This window comes from Scylla paramamosain, chromosome 33, assembly GCF_035594125.1.
Source record: "Scylla paramamosain isolate STU-SP2022 chromosome 33, ASM3559412v1, whole genome shotgun sequence".
Taxonomy (NCBI): Eukaryota; Metazoa; Arthropoda; class Malacostraca; order Decapoda; family Portunidae; genus Scylla; species Scylla paramamosain.
Window position 1 is genome coordinate 4,904,384 of NC_087183.1, and position 12,984 is coordinate 4,917,367.

The 12,984-nt window shown below is 35.4% G+C and overlaps 2 protein-coding genes across 2 annotated transcripts in view; one reads left to right on the forward strand and one right to left on the reverse strand.

Moving 5' to 3' along the window:
- Positions 1-214: 214 nt before the first annotated feature.
- On the forward strand, positions 215-10,066 carry LOC135089538 (m-AAA protease-interacting protein 1, mitochondrial-like). Its single transcript, XM_063985194.1, has 5 exons — positions 215-620; positions 5,162-5,360; positions 5,531-5,727; positions 8,084-8,236; positions 9,376-10,066. Exons 1-5 carry the CDS (start codon positions 373-375, stop codon positions 9,467-9,469), a joined length of 891 nt encoding a protein of 296 aa, XP_063841264.1. The 5' UTR covers positions 215-372; the 3' UTR covers positions 9,470-10,066.
- A 739-nt stretch (positions 10,067-10,805) lies between these two features.
- The window catches only part of LOC135089539 (DNA (cytosine-5)-methyltransferase PliMCI-like), a 27,017-nt gene continuing 24,838 nt past the window's right edge, over positions 10,806-12,984 (reverse strand). The window contains 1 exon segment of the mRNA XM_063985195.1: positions 10,806-11,194. Coding sequence (XP_063841265.1) covers positions 11,099-11,194 — 96 coding nt within the window. The 3' untranslated portion in view covers positions 10,806-11,098.

Here is a 12,984-nt window from a genome sequence, read left to right on the forward strand (position 1 = left end):
CTCAATCAATCATGTAACGAGCTGTGAAGAGGTAGCGATAGTTAATAATAGCTTAATAATAATAATGATACTAATAACATTCTCGTCACACGATACAATAATAAGGGAAGAATACATGAAAAGAACAATATGGTAAAGATCACGACCAGAGTACCTAGTAACCACACGAACCAGAAAAAAAATGAAGACAAAAAAGAAGGCGATGGTGATGATGACGGGCGCCGTTGGGAAAGAGACCATACTTCATAACGACTGAACAACATAAGCAGTCTTCCTTAGCAACTACCGCAGAATGTATACTTCCTTGTGATTGTTAATCATCGCACACACCTATTCAGCTGCAGCAGCAGCAGCAAGGTCAACACTGTCATAATGTTTAAGGCAGCAGGAAGATCATTAAGCCAGCTGAACCACTCGCTCCCCGGCGGAGGGTCGAGGTGGTGTCCTGGAGGCCTGGACAGAAGGGTCGCTTTGGCACACGTCCTTAGCACCTCAAAATGGGGAGCAGCACCTCCCGCCTCCAGCCCAGCACTATGCCTTCATAGTGGTGGGGGGAGGGAAAGCCTGGATCAGTCTTCCTTTGAGTCTCCTGTAAAATGTCAACAACTCAGGTTCTACCGGTGGGTTATTGTGTCAGTTTGTCTCTGTTTCTACGTGTGTGTGTGTGTGTGTGTGTGTGTGAGAGTTATATATATATATATATATATATATATATATATATATATATATATATATATATATATATATATATATATATATATATATATATATATATATATATATATATATATATATATATATATATATATATATATATATATATATATATATATATATATATATATATATATATATATATATATATATATATATAGGTAAATTTGCAGTTTCAGCCAATACTTCCATCCTCTTTATCTCTTTCACTAGCTGACAAGCATAGGGGCCTGGTAGGAAAGTGGGGTTTTTGGGCAGGGAAAGCCAATATGAGGCACTTTTTGACATTCCTGAAAAAGTCTAAGGATGAAAAACGGCTAATTTAAAAAACGAGAAATTTTTAGGCTATCCTAACCAAATGTAACCAACCTAACCTTAATGAAAGGAGAGAGGGTACTTGACCCCCCTCTGGACCTCTCTCATAAGGTCACTAACATTAGCTAATCTAACCTCACATTACCCTAACCTAACTTAACCTAATGTTAACCTAACCTAACATTACCTAACCTAACCATAGGGTAAACTAACATAATGCAATATTTTGTAACCTCCTACATTCTGTCAGTCATCACTACATACCAACAGTAATTACTTAACAAAAAATACCTTAAGAAGAAGTTGAGAGGATTGGCAGTAAACTGCCAGTTTGTATATTCACAACCAGCACACATTTTTTTTTGTAGCCATGGTCTAGCTGATGCAGCATAGACAGTCCCAGGTTCTTCTTCCTCCTCTAAATACATGTGGTTACATGTGAATGGCTAACAAATTTTCTTGTGACCTGATTCACAGCAGATAACCCCACGTCATCATAGGTCTTAACACGTGACTCAATGTCACATTGCCATCAAGCATGTGCACCTTTAATAACAAACATACAAATCCACTCAGTATCCTACAAGAGATGATTGGAGAGGGATCTAAGCTAGAATTGACTTAAACTTCAAAATTCTCATCTGAAGTTATTATTAATTTTGTGCTAGGGGGTTGAGCTAATACATGGTAATGCCCAAATCCAGGGATAACAACAAAAACTGTCTAAAATATCTCCCAGTATGATAACAAACTGCCAAGTACAGAGTAAACTTGATGACCCAGAGGCTGGCTGCTGACTGAGGGGGTGCGTGATGCCACCTATGGAGTGATAAAAAACAAAAGGGGAACAAGAGGTGTTATACATACAAATCAAATATATAAATAAATAATGGTAATAATGATAACAAAAGGAAAATGAAAATGACCATGAACAAACTCTATAAATTTATATTTCATGAAGAACAATGAGTGTAACAAAGATCTTGCAAATAATTTTCATAGCATATAGTAATCATAGTGAAATATTTCAGTAATATATATATATATATATATATATATATATATATATATATATATATATATATATATATATATATATATATATATATATATATATATATATACACACACACACACACACACACACACACACACACACACACACACACACACACACACACACACACACACACAGTGGAACTTCGGTTACTAAACGCCTCCCTTTCCAAACAAAATTTTTAACTCATTATTGCTTCAGTTGTGGTACCATAATTCAGTTCTGGAACAAAGTTACTTGATTCCAAATATGAAAAGACAGCAAAAACTTCCGTTTATTACTACTTTATAATTTCTATAAATGTCTACTTTGTTTTTATATATTTGGAGGAGAAACACATAGTGTAAGACAGTAATTCAATCTTTGAAGTAAGGTAAATGTGATCCCATTGAAAAGCCTCAATGTAAACAAACTGTTTTTGGTGCTCAGGAGTAATCCCAAGTCACCTGTGACTCTCTCAATGATCCCCAACACCATCTCTATTGCACAAATACATTTTTCCAATAGCTTTTTCCAGCAGTAAGATGTCTAAGTGTTATGATCACTTCTCTGTGTCCCTCTGTGAGGCTTCCCTCACTAGATTGGTCTAAACCAGTGGTTCTCAACCTGGGGGCCATGGCAAGAATTTAGGGGGGGCCATGGCAGGCTGTTACAAATTATACATTTCTAAATAATGTTAGGAATCTGAATAAAAAATAAAAAAAAACTTGCATCACTCTGTCCTGGCATATCACAGAAATCTATCAAATACAAGATAATAATGACTGTCAGCTTTGTAATAAAGCATAGGTGTTGTCATCAACATTCAATTATCATTATTTATTTATTTATCTATTTTTTTAATCTTTTTGTTGGGGTGGGATCTGGGAGAAAAATGAGGGGAGCCACACGATTGTTGAGAATTCATGAAGGGGGAATGGAGAAAAAAGGTTGAGAACCACTGGTCTAAACAGTATCTTCTGATGAGTTCACTGTCACTAAGTTCATTCAATACATCCCTTTTGGATAAATAATTTGTGAGCTGGAGATGTTGTGAAGTAGCCATCTTGGCTGTGGGAGTGTTTGTCATAAGCCGTTAAGACTAGTGTCTGGGAACAGATTAATCCATTTTTACATTGATTTTTATAGGGAAAATAGTTTGTTTTTTTAACATTTTGGATTTTGAACAGTATTCAGGAACAAATTAAGTTCGAGAACCGAGGATACATATATATATATATATATATATATATATATATATATATATATATATATATATATATATATATATATATATATATATATATATATATATATTACTGAAATAATTCACTATGATTACTATATGCTATGAAAATTATTTGCAAGATCTTTGTTATACTCATTGTTCTTCATGAAATATAAATTTATAGAGTTTGTTCATGGTCATTTTATATTTAGCTGCTGGTAAGTGCATGTTGTTATGACCTTACACTGCCCCTCTCTGTAGGTCACTCTGGACACCATAAACAATTGCCTCTACTTGGTCAACTTCCCCTAGGTTATATCTTATAGCTTAGTGCTGGACAAGCTACTCCAAGTGGTGCAGGCTATTCATAGGCTGTAGGCTGTAAACCGCAAAAGACTCAAGGTTGCCAGCTCTGCCTCACAATGCAGAGGAAATATAAATCCAAAACTCACTCCCACAGCTGAAAAGGACTCAGCAGCCATGTGCTAGAAAGGAAAGTAGCATAAGACACAACCCAATAATAGGTAATATTCTGAGGACAAACTGTCCCAAGACAACAGTCCACCCACTGTCCTCAGAGTATCACAGTACTCAGGCTTGTATTTAGCTCATCTCATGTCTCCCAGAGGACTAATCTTACCTCCTACAAAGTGGCAGATCAGGAGAGAAATGAGTCTCCAAGTACAAAGCAACACACCACAAAGACTAATCCTCTGGGCAACAAACCACACACACACAGACAACAACAAAGGCCAGCACCATTTAACCAAACAGGAATGCAAGACAAATGAGTCAACTCATCTCAGAGTAACATAACTCCAAGCAGACTGCCTGGACAGACATAGGATGCAAGACATAAGTATGCACAGAAGTGAGTTGGTGAACATCTCTCTATACCAGTGATTCTCATACTGTGCCTCGCAACAGTCCCCCAAGTGTGCCACGTAATTTTCATGGAATGGTATACACTACACTGACTGTAGAGTTGGTGTGCTGTCAAAGTCCAGGATATATCATTAAGTGTGCCACTAAGCAATAAACCTTAAGAACCTCTGCTGTACCCAGAGAGAAATTTGAGAGCAGTATTTCAGGCCCTTAATACTGGCCAACACAAGGTACAGAACAATGAGGTGTGTATCTTATACCCAGCCACTCAACCAGATTACTAATATGACTTATAAATGCAAAACTCCTTGAATGTACCAGCTCTCTTAGCAGCACAACTGTCTCATCTGGACTCAGACCAACAACTGCCAGGGAAATAGTAAGACAAAGCACTTCCATGCTATGCTGGTCACATGGCAAGGGGAGCAAGTGGGGTGGATGAAAGATGTGCCCCCACATTTGCAGCTGCCAAGACTATCTTATCTTGCTCACTGAAGTATTTAACATTCAGTAAATCACAGTACTTATGTGAACTGTTCATGTTGACAAGTAGTTGGGTTTAGGAAGGGGGATAAAAACCAAGGGAGGAGTTAGAATTCTTTTAATCTCTAACATTTCGGCTCAGTCTCTCTGTGGATGGCTATTCAGCCGAAGCGTTAGAGATTAAAAGAATCCTAACTCCTCCCTGGGTTTTTATCCCCCTTCCTAAACTCACAGTACTTATATTTTAGGGGCTGGCTAGGATTTTGTTCTAGTTTATTTGACTATGACTTTTCTTCTTTCTTGAATATCAATTTTCAAATTGTCACATGTTAACGAGAAAGGGGGTAAATAAAAAAGTTAACAAGAACTTACTGTAAACATAATACACACACACCCAGTGGGCATAATTCACTCTACCCATAAACAATGTACACATAATATATAGCTGTATTTCTTTAAATACAAGAAATGCTCCACTGCAGAAGTCAGGTATATTTCAGATCAGGAAGGGTCAGCAGAAGCATTGAACAAGAGAAACCACAACCACAGAAAGCCTCACCACAGCTGATGGAGTTCCCCTGGGTGGTGTGGCCAAGTCTGTGGCATTCTATTCGGAACTGGATATTTGCCAACCTCCTGATTCACCGCTATTTAGATCAAGAATTTGATATGACATCTTTTAAAAGAGGAGCTATTCAGGTTGGCATTGGCTTAGTATATGAATAATTACTTAATGATACATGTTCTTTGTAGAATCAAGAAGTTTTATGAATAAACTGCTTATGTATCAGTATATTGTAAGACTCCTTATAATCTATAATTACTATTATCTAATTGTAAATACATGTAAAACTAACTTGTAATTGCAGGCTCTGGTGTATGTATCTCAAGAGCTTTCAAAAGGCAACTTTGAAGCTCTTGAAGGTTTAGTGACAACACCTTCTTTGGAAGAAATCAAAAAGAATTTTGCCCATTTTTCTTTGAAACAAAGGCTGGACCTGGCTGTTGAGAAAGAAGATATATTTTTTTCATTCCCCTATCAAATTGGAATGATATTTACCAATGAAGTTAAGTATATAGAGGACAATAAAAGGTAGTTTGTGTAGATTTCTCTTGGAAACTTTAGAGAATGAGTAATGAACCATAAAGACAAACTGATAACAGAGGAGGTCCCAATGATATGAACAGTTAGGTTCCATTTGAATTGCTTGTATAGTGAATTCTCGAATTACAAAACATGTAAGTAATGGCAAAAAATTAGTTAGGTTCAGTAACCCTTGTCGAAGGTAAATTTTTAAGCTAAATCAAATCATACAATACAAAAGCTAACATATAGTGGGGTGCCACAGGGATCAGTATTAGGGCCATTATTATTTCTAATATATATCAATGACTTGGATAGTGGAATTAGTAGCGATGTTAGTAAATTTGCGGATGACACAAAGATAGGTAGATTAATTAGGTCAGAAGCGGATGCCATCGCCTTGCAGACAGACTTAGATAGAATGAATGAATGGACGGATAGATGGCAAATGCAATTTAATATCAATAAATGCAAAGTGCTTAGCGTAGGTAGAGGAAACCCACACAATAGGTACACATTAAACACCCAAACTCTGGTAGGTACAGGGTACGAGAAAGATTTAGGAGTTAGTTAGCTCTGAACTCCGTCTAGGGAAACAATGCATAGAAGCCAGAAACAAGGCAAATAGGATACTAGGATTCATTTTTAGGAGTGTTAAAAGTAGAAGGCCGGAAGTAATATTAAAATTATACTTGGCGCTGGTCAGACCTCATCTAGACTACGCTGTGCAGTTCTGGTCCCCACATTACAGGAAAGATATAGGTCTATTAGAATCAGTACAGAGGAGAATGACTAAAAGGATACAGGGGATGAGGAGTATTCCTTACGAAGCGAGGTTGAAGCTGTTAAATTTACATTCTCTAGAGAGACGTAGATTAAGAGGGGACCTGATAGAAGTCTTTAAGTGGTATAAGGGTTATAACAAGGGAGATGTAAGCAAAATTCTTAGGATCAGCAACCAGGGTAGAACAAGAAATAACGGGTTCAAGCTTGAAAAATTTAGGTTTAGGAAGGAGATAGGAAAAAATTGGTTCTCAAATAGAGTGGTAGATGAGTGGAACGGACTCAGTAATCATGTAGTTAGTGCTAGGACACTAGAGAGCTTTAAGAGAAGATTAGACAAGTTTATGGATGGGGATAACAGATGGAAATAGGTAGGAGTGTTTCATACAGGGACTGCCACGTGTAAGCCTGGTCGCTTCTTGCAGCTTCCCTTATTTCTTATGTTCTTATGTTCTTATATGATACCAAACACAGCAAATGTGTCTATATTACAGAATTGTTGATAAGGCAACCTAAAAGAGAAAACATCATACAAAGAACATGATTTCATATTAATTTAACATATATAACCTGCATAACACTCACCAGTGTGTAGTTAATGGCTGGAGAGTGCATGGTAGGTAGGGGACAAGGGAGGGATGCATGGTTCTCTTCCAGTGCTCACAAACTCATCCCAGTGCATCTGAATCATCGTACATAACTATGCAGCCCGTATATGTTGGTAGGAGGGTACAGGAAGATGCACACTTTTAACTTTGTAATATTACCTGCCTTGGACCGAAGCTGGTATCATTGGATTTTTGTGCTCACATAAAGAAAATAGTCCCTAATTTACTTATTTCATATCATTGGTTTCTCATATATTGGATGCTCATATAACAGGACCTCTCTGCAGTTGGATTAAAGGTGGACCATTTGCTTTGAGTAGAAAGATAAACCTACTAATAATTGTTAATTGCAATATTTATCAAGGAATATCAGTTATGAAGCATATAAAAGACTGTAATTGCACAAGTATGAGTTGCTTTTTGTTTGAATGCTTCCTAAGAATGATCGAAGTATACAATGTATAAGGACTTAATTTCTGGAATTGCTTAAAAGCAAACTTCAGGTTAACACCAAAAATGTCATAAGTGTAGCTTTGGAGCATTTCCATACAGTGATATATTTATCTATCTTTATACCAAGCCAGCAATCCCACACAGTGTGGCCTAGACAAAGAACCACATGCTCACACACACATCATTCACACTCTTACCTCTATTGGCCCCTGGTAGAAAGAGATAGTCTTGTGGACCACCCTACTGTACCCTAGGAACTTAGACATAGTAGAGCTGGCCACATATTTCCGTAGCAATGCCCAACAGCATACACTGGTTTACCCCTGCCCCTTCGTATGAGACCATTCCCTAACCCACACCTACTCCAGTTTTAAGATTATATATCCTTTGATTGGAATATTTGAATATAATTTAATTTAATATTCAAGACTGAAATGCAGTTTGGAAAATGTGTAAACTTCTTACCATATTCATATCGACTAATTACAATTTTCAGGTACCACTCACGAGCGTATTTTTGTGGAGATTACCATGTGCTACCACGTATTCCGAGGTTTCCAGGAATATGTGAACTCCCCCTCAGCTAGTGAAGGTGGTCTGAGGGCAGTCTATGATAACCATGAGCGCATATCCATTGCTAACTATAGGTAAGATGCATTGGTATTAAGTATTGTAATTGGTCTGTCTATTTACCCTATCTGATATCCTTGCCCTAAGAATCTCAAGTCATTGTAGGAGACCACTTATTTCCTGATTATGTTCTTCATTCATGTGCATTCATCATTACATCCCTATCTTCCCTTCCTCAGATGTTCTAATACTTTGTCCATTAATTTTATAAAATTGTTCTCTTCCACATAGTATCTTACTTCCCCATCTTCCCCTCCACAGATACTATAATAGTTCGTCCATTCATTTAATAGAGTTGTCCTCTTCCACATACAATATCTTACTTTCCTCTTGTATCTTTTAGATATCTTATCCTTACCCATTCCCTCCAGGAGACTAAGTAATCTTGAGGTTGTACACATCACCACCACTATTACATATATTTCATTCCCTCTATTCTAGATGTTTTCTTATAAATACTCAGTACATTCATCAATCTTGCACTGAAGTCAGTCAGGATTCTTCAGTTTTTGCATTCTAAACCAATCCTTGTTCCTCACTTATTTTGACCATCAACAATGGTCACATCATAGGAATTATTAACTGTTTACATGCCCCCTTTATGTTGCAAATACTTTAGTATTTACTATCTTCAGTATTACAAAGGATTCATTGGATAATATTAATAATAAAAATAATAGTAAGAAAAATGGTGTTCATTTCCTCTCACTCTGAGATATGCTGCATCCTTCATATGTACATTTGTTTGGCCATTCTTATTTTCAGTCAGCAGATAGCCAGTGTTGCCAGAATTGCCTCATGTAATGGCACTCCAATGTCTTAGAAGTGTATGTGATATGTGAAGTGGTGTGAAGTGTAAGTTAACTTAATGAAAGTATATAGCAGATATGATCAAGGAAAGTAGAGAAAATGTGGTATTGAAAGCTGTGAAAATGGACGAGTGTTTTTGACTGTGTGTGAATTTCCCTCTTGTCCAAAGTATCCATGTGTGTGAGCTGCCTTTGGGACAAAAATCCTGTCTTATTAATGCAAATGTATATAACAAAACTTACATTTTGTTGTATTATTAGTAGCTACATGTAGGCAATAAGATTTTCACATAAATCATCCATTCTAAAAATTTTCTTGATCAAAGTTTTCTTATTGGTTACCACAGGTTTATCCGAGAGTTTACTAAGGGGGTTGTGGATGACTGGACCATAAGTCTAGCAAACCACTTCAAGCCAGGAGAGCACCTTCAGCGCCAGTGATGGACAAACGTAGCTGATATGTGCATTGTAATGAATTTAGTATGCAAATTAAAAGTTTATGAAGGAATTATTTATGTATTTTTATTCCAAAATTTACATAATACTGTAAACTTATCCAGTGTTTTATTGATCACAAGTCATCAAGGAAGTAATTTGTAACACATGAGCAAGTCATTAGTAATGTTTATGTAACTAAAATCTAGAGCTATGAATACCTGATTATAAATTATTACACTGGATGTCTCTTGTCCCACATTATGAGACGTTTATAATGCATGATTCTGTTATAAAGGTTCAGATTAATTTTGAGACTAACTCATCAGACATGAAAGAGTTACAACGACTTAAAGTTGAGTAGCAATATTATGTTAATTAGCCAACCACTGTTTGATAATTTCTTGTGTTATTTTGACATGTTTACCTTATCTTCTGAATTCAGTTTTATAAGTAAATAAATGACAATAACAATACAATGTGAACCAATGTACAATTATAACTGTCAGGGTTTATTGATGTATTGTGCTACAGTATTTATTTGTGAAATGACTATTTTTTTATTGTAGCTTGGTGTAATTAAAATAAATGGCAGAATAGGAATGCGTTTCAGTCTTTTTGATATTTGACAAAATAATGAGTTTACTCTACTAAACTGATGTGAGACTGATTACAGTGTTTTAGTGTAGTGATTATCAACCTCCTGTACATGGCATCATCAATGTATTAGTAAATGGTACAAATTACTTAACATCCATCCATAAAACTTTGACAGCACTCATTACTCAAGCTAGTCATTCACTGAGCTACTATGTCAATGCAGGCTTTCTGAAAGCATTAGCAATAAGTACATGTGCTTGATGGACAGGAATGATCAAATGCTGATGACAACACTTTTTAGAAGTTCTATGTTAATCAAATATAAAATTCCTTTGAAAGTATTAATTGCCAGGAAGTGGCTTGATGAGAAAGGCATGCTTTCACCACTAAGCCTGTCACAGAATTTATATATATCCAAAAATATACACATACCATCCAAATATCTACATATCAGTAATAAAGTAAAAGGAGAATAAAAAGTACCTTGTTACTAACTTTAACAGGCTTAAGGGACTTAAGGTCTAACTAATTATGCCTAAGTGATCTGGAGACCCAACACCTTAGTCCAAAGAGGCTATTGTCATGCATTTCTTGCCAAAGTTATTAAAACATGATATTCCTATACTTGAATACTCATCAGGTTCATGGCCTTCAGACAGGTGAAAATAATTACATGCATCATAGGCTAAGTACTATTTCCTGTTCCATCATGCAATATTGGTAAACCAAAAGGAAAAATAACTAGGTTTATAGAATATATTTTGGATATAGCTGGTAGTTTTATAAATGTTGCACAGCAGCAAAGTTTGGGGCATTTTATATGGAACTACTACTACTACTATCGTAATATCCATTAACTTCAGTTTTAAATTTTTTTACAAAAATATACACTTGCAATATCTCCATCACTTAAAACAGTAATGATTAATGACTCATAAAATGTATTAAAAGCAAAATAAAACTGATAAAATCTTTATTACAAAATAAAAACAAATGTTGTACTAAAATCAGTTGCCAACCAATGCTTCAATACTCTTATAATTTCTCAGACTCATATTCTACATGAAGTATACATTTTTTTATTTCCAGTCCTAAAGCACGAGCCATTGGAGGTGGCACAGCATTACCAACCTGGAAATGGAAAATGGAAAATGAAAAATAATATGCCGTTTAAGGCTTCTTGTTATGCACATACTGTAATTACTAAATAGTAATAAGTAAAATATGGCTATTTTTCAAGACAGTTGAAAAGAATATGAAAGGCCATAATTGAGAAAGAATATTCATGAAAGTGAACAATGCAAACAAACCAAACATGAAAGATTATAACATAAAATTACTAAACTATAATCTTAAGTATTGGCTACATGAAGGTTGTAGTTTATAATTTTACAACTAACATAAAACAATGTAACTAGAAACTTAAATCTACCATCAACCAACAGAAAACATATACAAAGATAAACTCAATTCCAAATTTTGAGAAATAAAGATTCCTACTACCTGACTATAGGTGGAGCTTTCTGATTTTTTTCAAGAGTGGCTCGATCAACCACATCAGGTTAAACTGTCGTAATAAACACTAACATTCAGGCTGTATTCACCTTCAGCTGCACCTAGACAAAAGAAGTTAGAATATCCTGTGAGTCCACAAAAAACTGATTCAATTTGGGTGTTTTTTTTTTTTTTTTTTTTTTCTTCAATGTAAGGGCCACTGGCCAAGGACAACAAAAATTTTGAATAAAAAAAAAGGCTCACTTAATGCCAGTTCCCATAGATATGTCAAATAGAATGGAGAGGAGGGAGAGAAATAATAATAACAATAATTGTCTTGAATCCTCCCTTTTGAGAGAGTTCATGTCATAGGAAGGAATACAAAAGCAGGCAAGGAGTTCCAGAGTTTACTTCCAGAGAAAGATGAATGATTTGAGAAAATTGGTTAACTTTTGCATTACAGAGATTGACAGAATAGCAATGAGAGAAATTAGAGTTTTGTGCAGTGAGGCCACAGAAGGTGGGGAGGCATGTAGTTAACAAGATCAGAGTTAAAATAGTTGTAGAAAATAGCAAGAGATGTAACAATGCATTGATACAATGGGTTGAGTTGCCTGTGGTTGCTGACTGTTTTAATGCAGGATTCAGTATATGCTCATACAGTTCTCTGGAGATGCACTTTATAAAATTGCCTCTCATGATACACCTTGACATACAGAACTTATATATTACAAAATATTAACCCTAAATCCCCAAAAGAATCAAGCCAATATCACTTGTCCTGCAGAGATATTGTGACTGCCAAAACACTGTCAAGGCAAAAGGACCAGCAGATATCAGACATATAGATTTCTTAAAAATAAATATAAAAATAAATAAATAAATAAATATACAAAATAAATTATTAAATGAATAAATAAATAAATAAAAAGTGGGAGATATAAGTTTGCATTGATGTTGTTAAGCCTCTGTTTATACATGTGTTGTAGTTGACTGCACGAACACATAATGAAAGAAGAACAAAGTTGTGAAAGGATGGGTTGTATTTCTAAAGAAAAAAGTGGCAACAAAGAGAGATATAAACAGACAAGCAGCAATTCAGAGACACAATGTCAACAGAAAAATCTCCATCAAAGTCCCACGAAGATTTGGCATCAAAACATGGTTGTTCCTTTCATATGTGCCAGGATTTACAAAGTTATATGTTAATTGCACAAATTAAGCACATAGGGGAAAAAGTAGCATTTGTCCCAAGGTGATGATGCATCTTAAACCTAAGATGATGTGTACAGTAATTATCTTGTTTTTCCATATTTCTTGCTCTCTATCTGATAATGGTGGCTAAAAATACTCCTAATATCTTATTAGTATATTTGATAACAAAGATGACAAAGACTGTATCCCAATTTTTGGGGTTAAAATTAAGT

Coding starts and splice junctions, on each gene's coding strand:
- LOC135089538 (XM_063985194.1), top strand. CDS start 373: ATGTTTAAGGCAGCAGGAAGATCATTAAGCCAGCTGAACCACTCGCTC. Junction 5,728..8,083: donor GGAATGATATTTACCAATGA/AGTTAAGTATAT, acceptor ATTACAATTTTC/AGGTACCACTCACGAGCGTA. Junction 8,237..9,375: donor ATATCCATTGCTAACTATAG/GTAAGATGCATT, acceptor TGGTTACCACAG/GTTTATCCGAGAGTTTACTA.